The 25,136-nt window shown below is 34.5% G+C and overlaps 1 protein-coding gene across 4 annotated transcripts in view; it reads left to right on the top strand.

The window, feature by feature from the left end:
• The window catches only part of Ttc27 (tetratricopeptide repeat domain 27), a 155,937-nt gene that overhangs the window by 116,279 nt on the left and 14,522 nt on the right, over window positions 1-25,136 (top strand). For all 4 annotated transcript variants that reach the window (XM_015479784.2, XM_015479785.2, XM_048804572.1 and 1 more), the window contains 3 exons: window positions 5,826-5,924; window positions 10,454-10,506; window positions 14,234-14,399. In XM_015479784.2, coding sequence (XP_015335270.1) covers window positions 5,826-5,924; window positions 10,454-10,506; window positions 14,234-14,399 — 318 coding nt within the window. The remainder of the gene's footprint in view (window positions 1-5,825; window positions 5,925-10,453; window positions 10,507-14,233; window positions 14,400-25,136) is intronic.

Genomic DNA, 25,136 nt, shown 5'->3' with positions numbered 1-25,136 from the left:
AAAAAAAAAAAAAAAAAAAAAAAAAGCTGACTAAAACAAGCATATGTCTGGCTATGTTAGTGACCTTTTGTGGCTGTGACTGAAATACCTGGCAAGAAAAACTTAGAGGAGGAAAAGTTTATTTTGGCTTACAGTTTCAGAGATTAAGTCTATGGTAGGCTGACACCATTGCTCTGGATCTGAGGTGAGCAGATTATCATGTTGGAAGGATATGGCAGAGGAAAACTACTCTGCTCTTGATAGTCAGGAAATGGAGAAAGGGGAAGGGGCCACAGGGAAGAACTTTTTCAGAGCACACCCCCAGTTACCCACCTCCTCCAGCCACACCCTACCTGTCTACAGTTACCACCCAGCCAGTCCATTCAAACTGATTAGGGTGTGGCTATCAAGATCCAGTCATTTCACCTCCTAACATTCCAACATTAACACAAGAGCTCATATTCAAACCCTAACACTAGCCCATAGTAAGTTCTCAGTAATACATGTTGCAACAAAGGCACTTTTCTTTCTTACCTATTGCTCTGTAGTAATGGTAGTAGAAAATCATTGTTGCCCCATTATGTATAGCCTAATAGGAAGAGATATGTAACAGGAGAGTCTTACATAGAGAGGAGATGTAAACACATTATGAATGTTCTGGAAAGAATGGGCAAATATAAGAACCAGTGGTAACCAAATCTAGAGGAGAATAAGAGAAGGGCATTAAATAATAACTTATAGTTAAAGAAAAAGTATTTATAAAATGTAGTTGATCCTTTATTTTAAAGAAAAACACTAAAAGGAAATTATTTCTTTAGCAAGACCGAGAAACTGACAAGACTTGTGCTTTTTCAGGGAGGAGAATTTAGAATTTAGTAAAAGAAATTTGGTTATAAGAGTTGGCAGTGATGTGGGCTGAGGTTGGCTCAGTGGTAGAGCACTTGCCTAGCATGAGTGATACTCAGCACTGCATGTAAATAAGTAAAGGTCCATCAGCAACCGAAAAAAAAAAAAAAAAAGGAGTTGGCAGTACACATTTTAAAAATTACGAAAATCAAGTATCACTTTAGGAAAAGCTACTACCAAATAGCATTGATATCAGTCACTCTCAGATTTGACTTGTGTCATCCCTGTTTAATTAAAACACATTGACAGCTCATCTGCATTTGCATCATGGGAATGAGACAAGAAAGAATGGAGAGCATAGCATGGCTTTAGGATTCCATTCTGTTGACCCTTAGTATTTGTGACAGAAAAATTCAAAATGGTTGACTCTGTAAGGGAACTTAGTAAAAGGTATGAAGCTTATCGTTTAAGAAAGAAATTTGTGATGTGTGTACCAGAGAGTGGTACCTATTACAGATATGCTTTTTTTTTTTTTTTTTTTTTGAGAGAGAGAATTTTAATATTTATTTTTTAGTTTTTCAGCAGACACAACATCTTTGTTTGTATGTGGTGCTGAGCATTGAACCCGGGCCACACGCATGCCAGGCGAATGCGCTACCGCTTGAGCCACATCCCCAGCCCCAGATATGCTTTAATATTCTAATAAAAATAACTTTTTAATTGTAAAAGTAATCTGTGCTCATTATCTAGTGGTGGTGCTTAGTCTTTATTAGCCTTCACAGTAACCTGCTATTTAATTTCTCTTCTAAATATTGAGTTTTAATAAGTACTGTAGTCACTCTTTTCATCATACATATTGCACACCAGGAATCAGGAATTCTTGGGTGGCTTCCAGCAAATTTATTTCCACTGTAGGCCTTATTTTCATCTTGGCCTCTAATTGAAGGATTCCCTTCTAGTTCTTCAAACCTGAATTGAATGGATTCCCTTCTAGCTCTTCAAACAGATTCTCATCTTAATCTGTTCATATTGTCAGTATGCTTATTTTGCCACTAGATGGCACAAATGTACCTTGAACCTTTTCACCTCTGAGTTTTCATAATATGGGAAGTCATAAGAGCCTTGGAATTTTAGCCTAGACCACCCCCACTCACTTAACACTTGGGGGACTGAGACTCCAGTTAAGTGATATGGCCAAAGTCATACAGTTTCTCAAAATCTCTTAATCTCTGTTGTCTGTCTTTCCCCTCTTTTACTCTCTAGGTGGCTTTGAGAGGAAAATTCAGGGACCATATTTCAACAGCATGTTTCTTTATTAGTGATTTTATAATTAATTTTAAGTCATTTTTAAGTATAGATATCATTACATTCAGAATAAACTTGTGGCTCCTTGTGTTTCTGTGTTGGCTTCCTCAGAGATAAACCCAGGAGGCTGTTTCTACAAGTCATTGCTACCTGTAGTCGGCTTGCCTTCTAGATTTGCCCTGGAAATAAGCTCTGCAGATATCTCACTAAGAGTCTTTCTGTCAAATGATTGTCTTGTTCCATTCTTGCCCAGTTCCTTTGATAAAAGATTACCTTTCATCTTTTCCCTCCAATTAACTATGGTGGTTTCTTCCTTTGCTACTTCTTTGTCCACCTTTGTAGCCAATGGAGAGAGCCTTTGGGGGAAGAAGGATGCCTCTGTTTTTTAAAGCTTTGCTGTCTTGGGTGTGCCCAGCACATGTTTACTGCTCCATTTCTTTCTATATCCATGACAAAGGTGGTATTGCCATGAGTCATGGCTTGTATATGGTCAGAATGGTGTGGTTAGTGAGATGTAGCCAAGTGGAGAAGATGCTGGCTTTGGGTCACCTGATGGGGTTGAAATCTCCATTCCTTTGATATCGCTTAAATGAGGATGATATTAACTACCTTACAGAGTTTTTGTGAGGAACACATGAGGCAATATATGGAAAGCTCATGGTGTCAGTGCTTGGCACACATGGTAGATGCTTATTAAGTGCTAATTATTCTGGTTGCTACTGTGTACAAAGAAATGAGAGTAACTATAGTATATGAACAGTGAGAGCTCACAGGATGCATTCTAGGGGCTATGAGCTTATTTCAGAGAAGTAGCATAGACCTGTGCTGCCCCCAATGTAGCAGCCACCAGCTGCTTGAAATATGTCTCATCAAAACTGAGACATGCTATGTCAGACACACATGAGATTTCAAAGACTTGGTATAAAAAGATGAATATAAAATATCTCAGTAATTTTGTACATTAATAACACATTGAAGTAATCATCTTATTTTGTATATGTAGAGTTAGATATTATTAAAATAAATTTCATATTTCTTTTTACTTTTTAAAATGTTGCTAATAGAAAATGTAATGTGGGCTAGCATTCTATTTCTATATGATAGCTCTGGGCTAGTTAAGAGATTTTGGTACTCAATAACTCAACTCCATTTTGAGGACTTGTTTGAGGGTTTGAAAGGCTTCTTTTGATTTTTTTTTAATTTAATATTTTTTTATATTATTCTTTTCTTAAGAATATGACCTTCTTCAGTCCAGAAGACAGTCATTATTGATAATAATAATTTAAGTAATAGTTTAAGATGAAAAAAAGAAAAAGGCTAAAGAGGCACCATATATTCTTCTTTTCCCCAAATTCTAAGGATCTCAATTGAGAAGCAAGATATGAATGCTTCAGTGTGTCAGCCATGAGCAAGAAGATCCTAGAGTTTTAACAAAAAGAAAAAGGGCCTTGTACAATTTCAAAGAATAAGGTGTATACAGAGGTCATTGCCCATCATAATTATATGCTGTCAGTAGATGAAATCTAATTAATAGTTAACTGATTCTAGGATGTCCTTCAATGCAAATTATTAAGACCACTGCAGAAATAACCAAGAGTGAAAGAGGACCATGAAAATACTTATGTCTGCTTTTTAGTACATTTGTTTTGATTTTAAGATACTTACAAACCATTAACTAATTTTTACAAAACATTAACTAATTTTTAAACCCAAAAAGTAAAGAATAAATCTTACCACCAGTATATTTTAGAGCTATATGGAGGAGATTGCTAATTTGGGATATTTGCAATCTTCGTAAATCTTTTCAGGTGAACTGAAAAGTTAAAAAGTTCTTTACTTAAATCTTGATTTTTACACTGGCTCGTTACTATAACAACTCATGGAAGAGATGATTTGTCATTTGGCAATGTAGAAAACAAACAAAGCACAGGCATTTAGAGAACCTCAGGGCAGTTCTCACTGTTCTTAATCTAGTACCAGAAGGTGACAGCACTCATTCCTAGTAAGCTAACTACCATAATTCATTGTTTCTAAGAGGCCATCCATTATAAGGGGCACCCCGTTAAGTGCTGCTTCATTTAGGGGGGAAGAAAACTGCCAATAAAACTCTGATGACTTGCATCTCTGTTTCAGAGATGTTGAAAAAAAAAATATACCTTAGAATTGATAAAATATAACCAACAGGTTTTGAAACTTTTTAAACACATTGGAAGTTAGAGGACTTGTTTTTTATTTTGGTTTTTAAGTTAATATCAGACTTTAGGTCCTATCAGAATATATCATGTTCAGTGAGAGTGGTTAGGCACTGAAGCTCTTTTCATTTGGTTCTATAAATAACCAGAAGAAAGCAAAGTAGTGAGCTCATTTTTAAGTTGCTGGAAGTCCCATGATTCAGAAAAGTGAACTTGTAATTCTAGTTTCAACCTAGTCCCTCTGTTTCTCTCAACTCCCATCAGACACACATCTTCCCTCTTTTCAGGCATTACCTATGCCTCTAACAAAATCTGTTCTCTATATAGTAATTATTTATAGCCTCTTGTGAATTCATTGCAGAGAGTTAAATTTCCCAAGGATGTTTGCTTTCTAAGCCTTATCTCTAATTATCAGCTAAAAATCTTTATCTGCTTAAAGAACTTTCAGGCCTCAGCTGGCCATATGGAATAAGTTTTGTGGGAATGGCTAAGTGAGGGGGGAAATGGAGGCAGCCTCCTCTTCTGCATCTGAGGAAGGCTGGGGATAGATAATGGAGCACCTCATTTCCTTTCCCACTAAAGTGCCACTGCGTCTGTGCTGGCGGTAAGAAGGTAGACTTCCATCTGCTGCTGCCATACAGTCTGTATCTGAAAGGAAAACAAACTTAACTGGTAATGGCTGCTTTTCTGACTAATAGGATTGAATTTTTATCAGTGTTATCTCCTTCTTGATAGGGGCTATTGAATTTTAAGGAAACTCTGTGCTGGAAAGAATTTTTTTTGTAGTTCCAATAGCTATTTTACCTGTTTTCCCAAGCTCAGTGTTCCATTTTGCATGACTTTGATAATCCAGATTCTGAGCCAGTGTTGCCCAAATTATTTTCAGGGTCTGACCGTGCAGCTCAGTAGTAGAGGGTTTGCCTAGCATGTGTGAAGCCTTAGTTTCTGTCCATAGCAACACACAAATCAGGCATGCTTACACAGATAGACTTTAGGCTAGTTTGGCTTTTGTTAAACTGCATGAGTTGTGAAGTAATTGAAGGTGAAAGCAGAAATTTGTCTTTTTATGTTTGTGATGTATCTATCAGTTGCAAATTTGCCATTTTAAAGAAAAAGTTGTATACTCCTTTTACATAGAAGATGTTCAGGAAAAATGTTTGATTAATCCTAAATTTATAATATCAGGCTCCTAATATAAAGGCCTGTAAACAAAGCTCTCCATTGCATCTAAAGAACTTTGTTAGCATCAGGTTTGATCTTTCTCAGCAAAAGATGTGCAATGACGTTATACATGCTTTCATGTTATATTAGCTTTGCAAATTATATAGAAAAATCCATCTTCATTACTACTTAAATTTAAACTAAATGTAAATTAAATGTTTATTATATAGCTCTGCATTCTTTATGGTAAAATGTTGAATTAGTATCTTTAATAATTTTCAGATTACATCCTGTAAATATGTCTCTGTGCACTTGAATGACTATGTCTTTTGGTCTTTGCAGCTCGGGGTGTGGTTTTCTCTAGGCTGTGCCTATTTGGCATTGGAAGACTATGGAGGCTCAGCAAAGGCATTCCAGCGTTGTGTGACCCTAGAACCTGATGTAAGTTTGTTCCCCTATCTTTTCTTTATTTCAGCTCCTTAATATTCTCTTAAGTTATCTGAATTGTACTGTATGATTCACAACAGTAATTTCTTTTGTGGTAGAAAAAAGTATACATTTCATAGAAGGTCACACCTCAAGATATAGGATTTATAAGTCTGGAAATAAGATTTTTTCTCATAAAAACTGTGGTTTCATTTTGAATATAGTTTTATAAAACAAATTTTAGTTAAAAATGTGCATTGCTGAGTCCAGCCAAATGTCATGTCTGTTTTATCATTTGCTAACATATGCTGCCTATGTTAATTGCATTACTAGTAGGTTCTTTTATTGGGGAGTATTTTTCTATTTAACAGCTTTATAGAATTGATAATTTATGTATAATTGAGCAGATTTTCAGTATGTTCAGAATTGTGAATTTTGCAACATTTTTATTGCCCTTAAAAGAAACCTTGGTACCCATCAGCAGTCATTCCCCTTTTCTCTCTAAACTCTTCCTGTCCCTCTCTAGCTCTAGGCAACCACTGATGTACATTCTTTCTATAGATTTGCCTATTTCAGACATTTCATGTAAATGAAGTCATACAATATTCGAGCTTCTATGACGGGCATTGTTCACTTACATTAATGTTTTTAAGCTTCATCCATGTTGCAGCATGTATTAGTACTTCATTCCTTTTTATTGACAAGTAATATTCTATGATGTAGATGTATCCCATTTATCCATTTATCAGTTGATTTGTTTCTACAATTTGGCTGTTATGATGACTACTACTATGATTAACATTCATTTACAAGTTTCTGGTGACACATGTTTCCATTTCTTTTGCGTATATACCTAATGGTAGAGTTGCTGGGTCATATGATAACTCTATATTCAAACTTTTGAGGAACTGCCAGACTGTTTTACAAAGTAGCATTTTATATTTTCACCAACAATGAATGAGGGTTCCAAGTTTTCAACATCTTGCCAGCATTTGTGTATTATCTGCCTTTTTTGACTATAGCCATTCTTGGGGTGGTATCTCATAGTTTCAATTTGCATTTCTTTGAGGGCTAATTATTTTGAACATCTTTCTATGTAATAATTGGCCATTCATGTATCATCTCTGGAGAAATGTCTGTTCACATCATCATCATTTGCCCATTTAAAAAATTCAGTTAGTTGTCTTTGTGTGTGTATGGTATTGGGGATTGAACCCAGGGCCTTGTATATGTGAGGCAAGCACTGTACCAACTGAGCTGTATCCTCAGCCCTGTTAAATTGTCTTTTTACTATAGAATTATGAGTTCTTTATATATGTTAATTTTAAGTTCTTTATGACTTAGAAGTATCTTCTCCTATTCTTCAAGTTGTATTTTCACTCTCTTGCTAGTATTCTTTGGAGCATAAAAGTTTTTAAGTTTTGACAGTATCTAACATTTTTGTTTGTTTCTCATACTTTTGTTCTCATGTCTTGAGGAATCCATCGCCAAATTCAAGGTCATAAAGATTTACTCCTACTTTTTCTTTTATAGTACTAGCCATTACATTTAGATCTAGAGACCCTTTTAAATTAATCTTGTGTGTATGGTGTAAGAAAAGGAGTCCAATTTCATTCTTTTACATGTGGATATTCAGTTGTCCCAGAATCATTTGTTAAAAAGACAAATGAATCATTTGTTAAAAAGACAAATGAATGGTCTTGTCACTCTGGTCAAAAAATCAACTGACTATAAATATAAGGATTTAATTATGAATCATAAATTATTTGATAATCATAAATTATTTGAAACTTTGTAGTAAGTTTTGAAAGTGGTAAGTGTGAATATTCCAACTTTTTCTTTTTCAAGATTGTTTTGACTATTCATTGCTCCTTAAATTTTCATATAGAATTTTTGTCAATTTATACAAAAAAATGCAGCTGGGATGTTGATAAGGATTGTATTGAATCTGAAAACTAGGACAGGGAATATTGCCATCTTAATAATACTAAGTCTTTCATCCCACGAATATGGAATGTCTTTCTATTTACTTAGCTTTTCTTTAATTCCTTTCAGTATTTTATAGTTTTCAGAGTATAAATTTTACATTTCTTTTGTTAAAGTATTCCTAAATATTTATTCTTTTTATGGTATTGTAAATGGAATTGTTTTCACAATTTTAGTTTTAAATCTAAAACTAAATTAAATCAATTTTTCTGTAGAAACATATGTATTTTGGTGGGATGGGTGGCAGGGATTGAACTCAGGGGCACTCAACCACTGAGGCACATCCTATTTTGTGTTTTATTTAGAGACAGGGTCTCACTGAGTTGCTTAGCAGCTCTCTTTTGCCAAGGCTGGCTTTGAACTTGCGATCTTCCTGCCTCAGCCTCGCGAGCCACTGGGATTACAGGTGTGCGTCACCACACAGCCAGCCAACCAACCAACCAACCAGCCTTCTTTCTTTCTTCACTCCCTTCCCCTTCCCTTTTTCCTTACTCTTCCTTTTTTCCCTTACTCCCCCTCTTCCTTCTTTTTTTCTTTCTCTGAACGTAGGGCCTCATATGTGCTAGGCAAGCATTCTGTGACTGAGCTATACCCCCAGCCCTAGTCTTTATCATTTCATTTCTAAGTTTAGAGTGTTAATAGCATATTTCACCAAAATTACTTTCTGTGAAAATTATGAACAAAAAGTAAAGTTTATGATGGTAGATCTTTGTTTAAGGTGTTAGAGAGAATTTACACTCCAGCTTTTTAATTATCACTTTTGGTCTTTTGGATGTGCATGGAAATTATTGCAGTTAGCCAGTCATCAGAAGTGTTTAGATTATAAAGTAGTTTGTGTTTAAGGAAAAGGATGAAGACCACATTATTAATAGGCATTTACTTAATAGACTCTTGATTTTTGGAATCTAGCTTTCATCTCAAATGTAGACCAAATTATCTAAATATTTGTAATGGAATCCCAGTGCCACCTATTTTTTTTTTCCATTTCATTCTTGAAGAGCAATATAGTTTTCTTTCTTTCTTTCTTTCTTTCTTTTTCTTTTTCTTTCTTTCTTTCTTTTCTTTCTTTTTTTTTTTTTTTTTAATATGAAGTCTCACTGTGTTGGCTAGGCTGGTTTTGAACTCCTAGAATCAAGGGATCCTCCTGCGTCAGTCTTCTGAGTGCTAGGATTACAAGTGTGTACATACTACTGTGTCTGATGTAAGTGCAATATAATTTGAAGACTGCATGACAAATCCTAAATGAACATTTGGTTGGTTCTAAGAGATTCAGATTGTTGTTTTGTAATTTATGGCCCCTTTTGAGATGAAGAACCTTCTAGTCATTGCAAAAAGTTCCCTTGTGCTCTGTTGCCCCTCCCTCACTGTGAACTCTAACCCCTGTGTCCCTTAGCAATCACTAATTTATTCTTAATTTTTTTCTGCATTCCAAGATATAGATAGATGCCTGTTCTATATTTTCATATAAATAGAGTGCTTCAGTTAGCTATTTCGCTGCTATGACTAAAGGACTCGACTAGAACAACTGTAGAGGAAGAAAGGTTTATTTAGGGCTCATGGTTTCAGAGGTCTTAATCCATAGAAGGCTAGCTCCATTCCTTGGGGCTTGAGATGAGGCTAAACAAACATCATGGTGGAGTGTGTGGCAGAGGGAAGCAGGTCACGTGGTGATCAGGAAGCAGATCGAGATTGCTAGATACAAATATACACCCCAAAGCCACACCTCAATTCCCACCTCTCTAGCCACACCCTACCACTTCAATTACCACTCAGTCAATCCCTATCAGGGGATTAATTCAATTATTGGGTTAAGACTCTCACAACCCAATCATTTCTCCTCTGAACCTTCTTACATTGTCTCACATGTGAGCCTTTGGAGGACACCTCTCATCTAAACCATAACATTACAGTTATAGATAGTGAACTTTTTTTTTTAATTACTTTCACTTGACGTTTATTTCTGGGTTTTGCCTTATGTTGTTAGTTGTAATAGCATTTCATTTTTAAATTGCTGTATGGTATTGCATTATACAAGTATATACAATTTACTATATGCCTCATTCTGATGGATCCCTGGGGTTTTTTTCTGTTTGGTTTTTCTTTTTTTGTATTTATTTAGTGATGAGTCCCTAAATAAAATACAAAATAGGACTGGGGATGTGGCTCAGTGGTTGAGTGTCCCTGAGTTCAATCCCGGGTACCCAAAAAAAACCAAAAAACAAAAACCAAAAAACCAATATTCTGCATTACCTTGGATTTGTAATAAATTTGTATATTATACAAATTGTGTTATAAATTTTCTATTTGTAAATATACATTTGAAAATAAAATCTTAAATTATACATCAGTGCTATAATAGTTACATCATTGGTTTATTATTTTTTGACTTTTTATACATTATTAAAGTTTGATTTCATTTTATACTTTTACTTTTAACCATCTTATTGATTTTTAATAACACATATCAGACTAGGAAAATGTGTTATGTGTTTTGTTCCAGCAATTGTTTTACCAAGTGAAAATAGTCTATAGTTCTCTATTATTCTCTATCATTTCAGAATGCTGAGGCTTGGAACAATTTATCAACCTCCTACATCCGATTAAAGCAAAAGTAAGTATATCAGATAAATTTGAAGAACTTTGCTTCCAAAATAAGTGAGATTTTCTCCAATCACCATAAGAATCACCATGTCTTACACTTTATCTTTTTCCTTTCCACCCTCATATATTAGTTAGAATCAGTTAATAGACACCTTTGAATTCTAAATGTATAGTTTGCTTATTAAAAACATTTAACATGGAATAAAATAAGAAATAGCATCTGAAATCTTTCTAATGCTGAGGTCTTACATCCTAAATTTCATTACATAATGAAAGCAAGCGTGCCTTTAGTTGGTCGACTTAATTGATAGTTAAAAAAATTTTTTTTTTATTAATTGCTTGATTTATACTAGACATTTGTTGAAATACATAAATACATCTGAATGAACTAGTGTCTTCAGGAAATGTAAGTTTGAAAAATAAAATATCCCACGTAATTTTAAAAAGTGATTAGCAGTATAAGCTATATTTGGTAAATATCAGATGAGAATCCAAAGAGGGCCATAATAATAATAGATGATATTTGTAGAACATTTGTTTTGTTTTAGACACTTTAGTCCTTTGGGAATCTCAGAAAAGAGAAGGTATGTGATCCTGGGTCAGAAATGCTTATATTGAACTCAAGCTAAATTTGAAAGATGGATACAGGGCACATAGGATAGCTTTTTAGGCAAGGAAATAATGTGACCAAATGTAGATGACAGAAATGAATGGATTATTTTAGGAGATAGTCCAGCTATAGAGTAATTCGGGACCTGCAGTGAAAGATAGGTCAGAAAGGTAGGTTTGGGTCAAATTGGTGTGCATTCTGATTGTTTGACTCACAAGTTTGAGACTATCCCACATGTAATGGGGAAGTAAGAGATTTTGGTGGGGGTAATTTCATGAAGAAAGCATTTTAGGAAGATTTATCTGGGGGAAGCTTGTGACACAGACTACAGAGGAAACTGGAGGTTGGGAAGCCAGTTAGAAAACAGCTGTTGTAACAATCCAAGCATGAGATAACTAGAGTGGAAAAAGAAAGGGCAGATGCCAAACAGTTTATAAAGGGGACAGCCAACTGGGCTTATTGACTGACTACAAAAAGCAGAAGGAAGAAAAGGGATAAGAATTGTTGTTGCCAGAGTTTTAATAAGTTAATTTAAGGATGAATATATTTACATTTTTATTTGGCATTATTTTAAAACTTAATTTTTCTTTGTGGAATCACAAGATAGTTCTGAAGATACCATTAAACCATATTACTGAGATCATGAAATGCTTCCTCTACTCTTGTATGATAATCTACGTAAAGCACTATTTGTTTTACCATTGTCTTCAGAAAATAATATTATGTTCTTGATTACAACTGATTATGTGAAACCCACTAGAGACCCCTTTTTGGTCTAAAACATCGGATGGGGAAATCCCTGTCATAGTTGTAAAGTGATCTCAATTAGTTTTTCTAGTAACCCAGATAATTTTGTATCTAGTCAGGGTCTTGATATTTTTACCTTGTGTTCCAGCCCAATAATCTTAGGAATTCTGTAGAGATAGGTCCTGTAAATTGCTTTTCAACTTCTTTATAATTCTTGCCTTTCTATTACTCCATTAATAAGTTTTTGTGTGAAAACTGGGTTGCAAGGTCAGAGGTAAATAATTTCTTTATTCTTGCTTCTTTACTGTTTTCTTTCCTTTACTGTTTCCATAGCTCCAGCCATGGCTAGGTTTTGTTTTGTGAAGTTGTTACTTCAGAGGTAAATTATATTTTTATTTTTAAAAATATTTTTAGGTGTAGATGTACACAATACCTTTATTTATTTTTATATGGTGCTGAGAATCAAACCCAGTGCCTCACACATGCTAAGCAAGTTCTCTGGCACTGAGCCATAACCCCAGCCCCAGAAGTAAATTATTACTGCTCCTCTCAAAACAAACATATTCTAAAGTTTAACATATTCTAAACATATGCTAGAAACTACATTTTTATCACAGGATTCTTCACTCGTGTTTTTTTGCACTTTTTTGTCTAGTTTCCTGTATCAGTACCTTGGGAAAGTTTCCTATTTTGTATATAACTTCTCGTAATGCAGTTTCAATATTGTAATGGATTTAATAAGTGAATCCTGATGTAAAGTTCCTTAAAAAGAAGGTATACTTTCCAGGAAGAAAAAAATAATTCATTTAAAAAATGTTGAGGCCAGTAGCTTATGATTAGAGTAGGCAAAGACATAGAGGAAAAAGGATAATCTCAATAATTGTGGATTGCTGCTTATTGATTTCTTTCCAATAGGGTAATTTTATATCTACTCTCTGTAAATGAGAGAACTAAAGAGTCCTAATCCACTACTATTGAAGGCAATTACTATTATATATTTGATGGTGGTAGGGGTGGAATAGAGAAGGAAAAAAATGAAAGAAAAAACTCCTAGAAACAATTTATATTTGATTTTGAAGAAGTGTTTCTATTTTTTCTTAATTTCCTTTTGTTTCTACAGGCGGGGAACCTTTTATAGTTCTTTTAGTTAGGGTCAGTAAGTGGTTAATCTTTATATATCTAAAAATATTTGATTGTGCATTTACTTTTGAGTGGCAAGTTGAGTTGGCTATAAAATTTTAGGCTGGCAGTTATTTTCATTCAGCACTTTAAAGGAAATATTCTATTTTTTTGTCTTGTAACTATAGACATACTTACTAATCTTTGGTTGTTTTTCCTTTGTTACTTTTATCTTTATGTTCTACTATTTCACAAAATATATACGTGTTGATTTATTTTTATTTGTAATGTTTAGTGTGCAAAATATACTTTTGATCATAGAATTTAGGTCTTTGTTCAGTTTTGGAAAATGCTTAGCTATTATTTTTGGATATATAGCTTCATATAATTTCTGCATTCACTTCCTCTGGAATATCTATCAGATGTATATTTGAACCTTACCTCATTCTTTCCTCTGTTCATAGTTCTTTCATTTTTTAATCTGATTTTTTTGTGAAATCCTCATTATTATCTTGTAGTTGACCAGTTTTCTTTTGACAATATGCAGTCTAATTTTGGTTACCTGATGAGTTTTGTTTTTTTGCTTTAAAGTTTCTTTTAATTGTAAAGTTTTCAGTTTTTTTTTCTTGTCTTGTTTCATTTGTACCTGTTTCACAATCTCCTGTTCCCTTTAAATATTTCTTTCAGTATTCTGAACAAACTTGTTTAAAAATTTGATTATTTCTTAAAATTAATTTTATCTTTAGCAAATTTGTGTCCTCTGGTTAATTTTGTTGGTTGTCTTTCCTAGTGTAGATTTCCCCTCCCCCAGCATTGGTTGGGAAATTTTGGTTTATAGATTCATGTAGAATGTGAGGAACTTTTTGGGTTTTTTGACTTCCTTACCTCTGCTGTCTTCCCTACTGCTTTGCTTCCTACTATTTGTCTTGCAGGTTTGCAGTTGTGCTTGCTTGACCACTCTAAGTCTGGAACTTGAGTGGGCCTTTTCCTGGATGACATTTGAGGCTGACATCCAGTTATAATATAATATCCTTATTACTAATAAATAGATTAGGGAAGGAGTAACTCTGTAGGTATGCTATATATAGACCAAAGGGCCTGTCGTTGAATTTTATAGGGAAGTTTGAGGTAGATTGGGCTCTCTGTTTATTAACATGAAACTTGAAGGTCTGACAGTTCACATTAACATTCTAAATACTTATCTTATGATTGATTTTAATAAAAAGTTCTTTTGTTCTCTTTAAAATTTTACTTTCAATAGAGTAAAAGCTTTTAGAACATTACAAGAAGCCCTCAAGTGTAACTATGAACACTGGCAAATCTGGGAAAACTACATCCTCACCAGCACTGATGTTGGGGAATTTTCAGAAGCCATTAAAGCTTATCACCGGCTTTTGGACTTACGAGACAAATATAAAGATGTTCAGGTAGGATATTCATATTGTGTTGTTTCAGTTGGTGTTTTATATTAATCTTGATTACATGATATAAATTGTTCCATTGAATACTGTATGTGTTTGTTGAATACATGTAATAAATAGAATTATTTTTTTCTTCATTCAGAATTCTTATTTTAAATAAGTATCTGTGCACTCATAAACTGAATATTACTGCGACTCAGTTATGATAATCTGACATGTGGTTTATATATATATACTGTCAGTTTGCAGAAACCCAATAGAATGCTCTTTATATTATTTGCTACTTTGAGCAACTCAGTGTATACTGTGATTTGTAGAGCTGGAGTAAATCCTATACTCAGTTGTTTAATCATTTCATAAGCATTTACTGCATACTTTCAGAGGGTATAAACAGTATAGAACTGATAGATAAGCCTTTCTTTGCAACGTACAATTTTTGGTGTAATGAAGTTACCCTTACAGAAAGGGTGGGAGATTTGGCCACTGTGTTTGTTATCTAATAGAATTAAATAAAAAGACCTTTCAGGAAAAATGCAGTTGTGGATAATGTACAAAGATATGGTATGCAGGAGCTTATAGAATATGAAGCTAGAAAATGTAATGCTTTATATCTTAACACTTGTAGTAATCAACATATGCTATTTAGAATGATAAACTTCAGGGCTGGGGTAGAGTGCTTGCCTAGCACATGTAAGGCCCTGAGTTTGATCTACAGGTCACATGTACACAAAGATGAATTTGAAATCTTGAAAAAGCAGAAATAACAACAAATACATGATAATACCTTAGTAGCCCTAGGACATGTTATTTGTACCCCAGTTGTTCTAAAATGTAACTTATCAGGTCCCTGCCCTAGAGCCCCAGCCTTTGACTTATATGCCTGGTCTTGGAAGCACAGCTGTGTAATTGACCAAGTTATCTTTAGGCTCCAGTTCATGCAATCCATTTGAAAGATCTATGGCTTCTAATGAAACCGTATACCCACTTGGAGGAGCTATATTAACCCCTTCAAATACTTTTCTTTCTTTTCCTTGTACTTTCTAAATATTTCATATTGAGAGCATCCATTACAGAAAGAAGGCACTTGAATTTTACAGTGTGAAGGTGGCTTAAAAAGTGAAGAGTGGCACAGCAGAGTTTTTAGCAAATGAGCTTGCACAGTGCCCCAGCATTCTAGCACTTGTCCTGTCTACATGGCTGCAGTTCTCCATGGAGACATTCATTCTTCTTCACACCTCACCCCATGGCACAGGGCGCTGATAGGGCCCAAAGCAAATGAGAGGACTGAGGATGCTATTTGTCTTTTGTATACTTATGTGGTTTCTAAAAAAGATCTTTCTTTGGTAAGAATGCTTTCTGAATTCTGTCCTAAAAAAACAAGATAAACTTGAAGTTAATTCTGTTTTCTTTCACATATAAAAAATACAACACTTCTCATTTAGACAGTGCTGCTAACTGTCAGAGCACGAGAGGACCTTGGTGCTGCCCTCCAGGGCTGGGCTAGGCTAGGCTAGCCTGCACACCTCATCAGGAGGACAATGTGCCGCTTCTTCCTTCTTGACATGAACAGACACAGGTCTCCGTGCCATCAGTTTGCTCTTCTCTCCCATTGGTGTCTGTGCTGCTGCTTGGCTGTGTCAGCGCCTCCTTAACTGGCCTCATTGATCAGCTTCTGTCAGGTGCCTCCAGTTTCAAATCCCTCTGCTTGTCTTACTGATGCGAGTGGGATTTCCCCTCTTAATCTGTACTTTAGCCAACAGTAATCCTTCATATCTGCTAAGGATTAGTAACCATGGGCTCACCAGATTGGCGTTTTGGATCCTGAGAAAATCCCAATCATCCATTCATGCTTGGCACCAATATAAGTTAGTTTTATGTAAAGAACCCAAATGGCTAGGTCTAGGCCCTCACCCCCAGAAGAGAGAAACTTGTGTTTGTTCTGGTATGTAAGCATCAGAGGAAAGGGCTTTTCTGATTCTCTGCCACTTATTCTTTCCTGCTTTCCAAGGCACATAAAGCAGTCAAAGTGGTACATGATAAAGTAATAAAAACTAACATTTACCAAGAGCTCCCTGTGTGTCAGACACTATTCTAAGAGCTTGACTTATATTAGCTCATTTAATTCTCACCACAGCTGCATGGGATAGATTTGTACTGTCAAAAAGCTGTATCTGACTCTGGAATGTACATGCTCCCTGCCCCCATTAATTTCCATATTTTAAGGGAACTAATGATACCAGTCAGAAAAACCGTTCAGAGATTGTTTTGAGAGTTATAAAGTACCAAGATAATGCTTTGTAGTTGAATGCTCTATTAAGTACACTAAATCTTGCTAACTCATATCTGAGAGTCTTATATATATATATTTGAAACAAAGGCATGGAAATATAAAACAATTGCTTTATTGAAGGTGATTTAGAATAAAATAGACACCTTCTGGATCATTCCAGTCCCTTGCAATTGCAATAGTTGAAAAGGAATTAGAGAATTTTATTTATATTTCCTTTTTCCTATCCCCTGCAGCTTAGGAGTGTCATTCATTCTCAGGATGAAAAAATTTCTTATGAATGTTTAGGTAATACTTCTGTATTGAATATCTGTAAACATATAGGAGAAGTAATGTTTAGAATAATCTTATTGTTAGTCACAACAGTAGACACCAATGGAGACAATTCTGGCAAAATAACCTGAGAATAGTTAGTTGATTCTAAAACTTTCAGTTGTTGATTTGGCCTGTTGTATACCAAGTTCAAGTCATTGTAATTATACCACTTGCTTAGAAATCTTTCAGCAACCCTACCTAAGAAAAAACAAACAGACCCAAAGTTCATGGAAATGTATTTTAGCATTTTTCAGAAGAGTGAAGCAAAACAAAACAAAGCACCAAACTTTCCCCAGCATGAATTGAGGTGCTTTTACTTTTACCTGAAATGGATTTTTCAGACATATATTGCTGATCATATTCATAGCTTCTCACCCCTTTAATCATAGGTAACTTTCAACTCTAGCAAAATATGTTCTGATTCCCATTTAATTTTTTCTAATCTTATTCCTGTCTTACTACAATAATTATTTTATATCACTCTAAACCTAAGTGAAAATTGAGTTGTTTTGTAGATAAAATTATTAGGGTTTTGTTTAAATTCATGACAAGGTAATATTTTAATTTCTTTTTCCTCCAATTCTTTCTTTGTTCCTTTGTTTCAGAATATGAAACAAACTTTCTTTTGTACATTACTATTTCATCTGAGCATGAATATTTTGATGAGCTTGAAATTAGTTTTTATCAAAGTTAAGTACTTTTGGAAACAATCAAGGGCAGCCTTTAGATTCTTGAGACTTCCCTCCTGCACAGGGACCTGGAGTTGTTCCTGTTCTGGGAAATGTTGCACATAAACAGAGCACTTAGAGAAGCATAACATGCTTATGTTAGATGTTATGTTATGTTAGATGTTAGATGTTATGTAAATTCACATTTGGATTTATTGGGGAAATGTTACTGAGAGCATAACCAGGGACTTACTCAGGTCAAACTCTCATCTTCAGCACCAAGCTAATAAAGACTGATAAAGTCACCAAGATAATGTTTTCAGGTATTCAAATAGGAGATAGCCATGGTGAGATAATTTGTCTGTTTATATTGTGTGCAAGCCCTGTCAGTGGCTCCCTGTAGGGTTTTTGGTGAATTTTTGTTTACTTGGTGCTAGGGATTGAACCACATTTAACCACTGAGCCAAAGTTGCTTAGGACCTCGCTAAGCTGCTGAGGCTGGTCTCAAACTTGAAATCCTCCTGTCTCAGCCTCCCAAGTCACTGGAATTATAGGCATGCACCCCTGTGTCTGGTTCAGTAGCTCCCTTTAGAAGCAATATGAATTCTGATGTCACTCTGCAGTTTCTGGTGGGTGTGGGTGGAATCACTCTATAGTGGTTAGGTCGTCATTGATAGAAAGTCAAAATGGCTAGTGATAGGTATATCCAGCTTTGTGGCATACTCTTCCAACTTGTCTCATACTCTGACAACTAGTCTCAGTGTGCAAGAGACAGTTGATAGATTGCCTGGAATATTTTTATCTCGGGTAAAAAAAAAAAATTGTCCTTAATTTGACTCTATGTGTTTGGCAACAGTTGTCTTTCAAAAAATCTCTGATATTTTCACGTTTGACACTACCTGACCCCATTCTATTTTAATTTGGTTCAAAATTCTTTTTATCTGTTTTTTTTCTACTTCTTTATAGATACTGATTATAATGATGTTAATTCTTTTTTATTGTAAGTTTATGAGAATATGTAAATTTACACCCATTTTAATACAGACACAGAGTAAATTAGCCTCAGATCATTCTGGGATTTTTCCTTCTCCAGTGTTTGTAATAAAGGAATACCATTTTTGTTTCTTCCATATCCTAATCTTTTTTAAAAAAAATATTTATTTTTTAGCTATAGGTGGACACAATATCTTTATTTTATTTTCATGTGGTGCTTAGGATCAAACCCAGTGCCTCTCGCATGCTAGATGAGCGCTTTACCTCTGAGCCATAACCCCAGCCCATAATCTTTTTTTTTTTTTTAAGAGAAGGAACCTAGAGAAGGAGGGGAATACCTTCAATTTAGTTCTGATATTTCTTTTTCCTTTTTCTTTTTTATTTCTTATAGGTTCTTTTCAGTGAAAACAATAGGAGTCATTTTGACATAATGGTAAAAGCAGGGAATATAATTTGCTTTAATTCAATCCCAGTACTTTCCCTTTCCCTTCCCTCCTCCTTTCCCCGGTTCCATTCCCTCCACTCTGTGTGCTAATTTTGACTGAGAAGTAGGTTGGTAAAATCAGGAATGCTTTTGTATAATCATACCTTTAAAATATTCATATTCTAGATTATACATACTTTTAATTATCATAAAACTGATTTTCATAATCATGCATAATTAGCCCTTGTTCAGTTTTCCAGGAATATCCTGTACACATCCTTGTGTGTGTCCCTGCTTCTTTCTCAGTTTAAATGCTTATGTTGATTTGTTTAGTTTTTTCCTTTTTCTTTTCTTCTTGATAAGCTGGTAATCATTTTAGAAAAAATAATTTCAGTATTATATTCTTGACACCTAATTTGCTGTTTGTATATGGGAATTAACATACATTGAGTGCTTACTATTGTCTTGCCACTTACAGTGGATTATCTTTTATAGATCATAGTATTTGAGGTATATACAAAATATTCCTCAATTTACAGTTGATTAATGTGAGGCCCAGAGAGCTTATATAACTTGATCAGTCACATAGCTAGTAGGAACTGAAGATAGAAATCACATGTAAGCATGCCTGATATTTATCTTTGTGTCATACCTTAAGTTTGTGGGAAGATTTATGTTAAAACACATTTCTCCATCATATTAAAGTGCATGTGAATAGTACATAAAATATTATATTAATTGTGGTATAACTTATGTCTAATAAAACACAACATATTTTTAATGTTAACTTGATGTTGCTTAACTATTATATATCCTTTTATATAACCATAATTTCTATTTTTATCACCACAGAAAATTTTCTTACGTCCTTTCCATTCAAATGAACCATGACTCCTTTCCCCATAGGCAGCTACTTTCTGATTTCTGACATCACAATTTAGTTTTTCTTTTTCTTGGATATCATATAAATAGAATTATACAATATATATTTTTACATATTGTTAGTGTTCCTTTGTGTGGATTTCTATTTGATATTTTCTCTGGAGGCAAGGCGGTATTGATGTTCAGTGGGGCAGGTTGTCAGTCAAATTAAAGTGGAGCAATTGATGGCTGAGTATTACCTGAAAGGAAAGAGGGAAGGGAACAGATATATTTTATACAAATTATAACTTTGGAAAATAAGTATTATTTTTATTTTACTGCTGAGGTATCTGAGGCTTAGCAAGGTGAACTAATAAGTCTGCTATCCTGCTATCTTATGCTTAACAAATAGTAACACCAAACCAAGACCTGTTTAACCAAAAGCCGTTTGCACTCTTAAGTTTGTTTCATTTGTTTGTTTAAGTGAGGTTTGGGGAAGCCAAGGTTAGGGTTATCAGACCAGGAAACAGAGCAACTCACTTAGCTCCAAGTAGAGCAGAGAATTAGCCAAGCAGGGGAGATGGGAAATTGCTTCATTCCTGGCCTGGAGCCCTTCTGGAAGTTTTTGTAATAGGACCTAATGCAATCTTATTCCTTCCTGCTATGAGGACCTCCAGGATTCAAAGGGCTAACACTTTGTGCGTTAGGCCAACATTTTGATGAAACTTGGCTAAGGATGTTAAGGTTAGTGTTGGGGAAGGGGACAGTTAGACTTTTCCCTTTGTGGAGATTTTCCAGCATTTATATTAGAATTGCATCACCCTCCCCCATGGGGGGCAGTTCTGGAGATCAAACACTTTCTATCTCTTTTTAGTTTTATTTTGAGATAGACTGTCACTGAGTTGTGGAGGCTGGCCTCAAACTTACGATCCTTCTGCCTCAGCCTCCTCAGCAGCTGAGATTGGCCACTCTTCTGTATGAGAAGCCTTTAATTCTCTTCAGGGGTCAGTGTTGGTTCCTCATAGTCATTCTCTGCTTGCTGTATTTCCTAAGCATAGTCTGTGATGGATGTAAGAAATAGATTTAGTCTAGGGAATGAAACAAAAGCTCTGTGTAAATGAATTATAAATGTGGGCAAGGGGTTTATAAGTCATTACATGGACTCCACTGATACAGCATTTCTAGGGTAGGATTTGAGAGAGTGCAAGGCTGTTTATATTGATTAAGAGGAATTTTTCACGTGTCATATTAAGGAATCCTTAATAAGATTACTAGCAGATTTCTCAACAGAAAACTTTGGTGGCCAGAAACACACACACACACACACACACACACACACGTCAACTGAGAACTCTGTATCTGATAAAACTTTCCTTCAAAAATGAGGGAGAAAATAGGACACTCCCAGATAAACAAAATCCAAGAGAGTTCATTAGAATTAATCCTGTCCTGCAAAAAAATGTTCAAGGGAGTCCTGTGCTTTGGGTAAAATGAAAGAACACTAGACAGTTACTCAAAGCCATATAAAGGAATATGGATCTCAATAAAGGTAAATACATGAACAATTACAAAAGCTAGTATTATTGCAGTAGTAGTTTGTAACTCTTTGTTTAAAGACTAACACATTTACAATACACTTACTAGTTTAAAAGTTAGTATTATTGTAACTTTAATTTGTAACTCCACAGTTTGTTTTCTACATAACTTAAAAAATTAATACATTAAGAAATTTAGTTTATGTTTTAGGTCATGCAGTGTCTAAAGGCGTAATTTTGTGATGACTGATAGGGATGAGTATAGAGGGAGCAGAGGCTTTGTATGTTATTGAATTTTATAATAGACGTATGTAGAACACTCTACCCAACACCAATAGCAGACTTTTTTTTTTTTTCAAGTGCATGTGGAGCATTTTCTAGGACAGACCATATGTTAAGCCTCAAATTATCTCAACAGATTTAGAAAGATAGACATCATACAAATTATCTTCTCTGACTACCCCAGGATGAAGTTAGAAATCAGTAACAGAAGTAAAACTAGAAAATTAACAAAATTGTTATAAATTAAATAATGCACTCTTAAATAATCAGTGGATTAAAGAAGATATTATAAAAGCAAATAGAACATACTTAGAGACAAATGAAGGAACACAACATAACAAAATGTAGGACATAGCAAAAGCATTGCTAAGGGGGGAGTGTAGACTTCTACATAATTATTAAAACAAAGGAAAGATTTCAAGTCAACAACATAACTTTACAACGTAAGAAACTAGAAAAAGAAGAACAGACTCAACTCAGAGCTAGCAGAAGAAAGGAAATAGTAAGGATTAGAGCAGAGATACATGAAATAGAGAATAGAAAAACAATAGAGAAAAATGTATGAAACTAAAAGTTGGTTCTTTGAAAAGATAACAAAATTGACAAACCTTTAGATAGATGAATTAAGTAAACAGAAGATTCAAATTACTGAAGACAAATGAAAACAGGGCCATTATCCATGATTGTACAGAAACAAAAAGGATTACAATAGTATTATGAGCAATTGTTTGCCAACGGAAAAACCTGGATGAAATGGACAAATTCCTAGAAACGCAAAAACCTACCAAGGCTAAATCACAAAGAAATAGGAAATTTGGATAGATTTATAGCTAGTAAAGAGATTGAATCAATAATCAAAAATGTCTCAACAAAGAAAAGTCCTGGACCAGATGGCTTCATTGGTAAATTTTATCAAAATTTTTCCAAAAAAATGAGGAGAAAGGAGCACTTCCTAACTTGTTCTGTGAAACCAGCATTACTGATACCAGAACCAGACAAAGGCACTACAAGAAAGAAAATCACACATCAAAATCTCTTATGAACATTAATATAAAAATCCCCAACAAAATATTAGAAAATTGATATTAAAATAATAAAAGTATTATATGTCATAACTAGTTAGTTTTTTCTTATAATTTGGGGGTGGTTCAACATACGAAAGTCAATTAATGTAATACACCATATTAACAGAACAAAGGGGAAAAACCCATATTATCATCTTAATGCAGAAAAAGCATTTGACAAAATTCAGTATCCTTTCCTAATACAAATATCCAATAGAATAGAAGGAAAATACCTCAACATAATAAAACCACCTGCAGAAAAACAACAGTGATCATCATCATACTCAATGGTTAAAGACTGAAAGCTTTTTATCTAAGATCAAGGATGATTGCTTTCACTTTAATTCAACACCATATTGGGAGTTTTAGCTGGAGCAGTTGAATAAGAAAAGCAATCAAAAGGCATCCATATTGGAAAAGAAGAAATAAAATTATCTCTGTATATAATATGATCTTATATGCAGATAATTTAAAGATTCCAACAAAAGTGGTAGAACTAATAAAATTACTTCAACAAAGTAAAAAGTCAACAACAAAAATCAGTGGTATTGGGGGCCGGGGTTGTAGCTCAGTGGCAGAGTGCTTGCCTTGCATGTGTGAGGCCCTGCATTTGATCCTCAGCACCATGTAAAAATAAACAAATAAAATAAAGGCATGCTGTCCATCTACAACTACAAAAATAAAAAATTAAAAAATCGGTGGTATTTCTACACATTAACAAAAACCAATCTAAAGAGGAAATTATAAAAGTAATTCCATTTATAATGGCATCATAAAGAACAAAATAAGTTAATTGAGGAAGTGAAAGATTTGTACAGTGAAAACGACAAGACATTGCTGAAAGAAATTGAAGTTGATTCAAGTAAATGGAAACGTAACCTGTTGATGGACTGAAGACTTAATATTGTTAAGATGTCAGTATTACCAAATTGATCTACAGATTTCAGTGCCATCTCTTTCAAAACCCTACTAAAGCTTAACAGTGTGGTACTTGCATATAGACATGTAGACTGATGGAATTGAGTAGAGAGCCCTGAAACAAGCCTTTGCATCTATGACCAAATGATTTTTGACAAGGGTTCCAGGACCATTCATCAGGGATAGGGCAGTCTTTTCAACAAATCGTTCTGAGAAATCTGAATATCCAAATGCAAAAAATGAAATTGGACCCTTAATAACATCATATACTAAAACTAAACTGGATCAAAGACCTAAATGTTAAGAGCTAAAAACTAAAACTCTTATAAGGAAACATAGGGCAAAAACTTTGAATTTGACAGTAGTTTCTTGGATCTGACACCAAAGGCCCAGGCAACAAAAGAAAAAACAGACAAATTGGACTTCTTGAAAATTAAAAACCTTTGTGTATCAAAAGATACTGTCAGCAGAACAAAAGGGCAACTTAAAGATTGGGAAAAATTCTTGCCAGTCATATATTTGATAAGAGATTAATATCCAGAATATATAGAAAATGCCTAAAATTCAACAACAACAAATCAAACAACCCAATTCACAAATAGGCAAAGGACTTGAATAGACATTTTTCCAAAGAAAATCAACAAGTGAGGGCTGGGATTGTGGCTCGGTGGCAAGCGCTTGCCTAGCATCTGTGAGGCCCTGGATTTGATTCTCAGTACTGCATATAAATAAACAAAATAAAGGTCCATTGACAACTAAAAAGTATTAAAAAAAAAAAAGAAAAAGAAAATCAACAAGTGAACAATAAAATAAGCACATGAAAAGACTGTCACATGAAAAGACTAACCATTAGGAAAATGCAAATCAAAACTACATTGAGATACCACATCACACCTATTAGGATGACTACCAAAGAAAGAGACAAACCAACAAAACCCCCAGAAAATAACAAGTGTTGGCAAGGATGTAGAGAACCCTTGTATGGTGTTAGTGAGAATGTAAAGAGGTACAGCCACTGTGAAAAACAGTATGGCTATTCCTCAAAATACTAAAAATAGAATTGTTGTATGGTTTAGCAGTTCCACTTCCAGGCATAAAGCCAATAGGTTTTAAATCAGGGTCTCAAATAGATGTTTGTACACCCTTGTTCATAGAACCATTATTCACAGAAACTAAAACATGAAAGCAACCTAGTGTTTATTGGTCTACTGGTGGATGAATAGAGAAGCAAAAGGTGGTATATGCATATAATGGTATATTCCGGCCTCAAACAGGAATGAGATTCTGACATGCTACAACATGGACGAACCTGAGGACATTATGCTAAGTAAATAAACTAGACACAAAAAGACAAGTACTGTTGAACGCGATGGCGCACACCTGTAATCCCAGTGGC

Source organism: Marmota marmota, unplaced genomic scaffold, assembly GCF_001458135.2.
Source record: "Marmota marmota marmota unplaced genomic scaffold, marMar, whole genome shotgun sequence".
Taxonomy (NCBI): Eukaryota; Metazoa; Chordata; class Mammalia; order Rodentia; family Sciuridae; genus Marmota; species Marmota marmota.
This window is presented reverse-complemented; position numbering and strand designations above follow the sequence as displayed.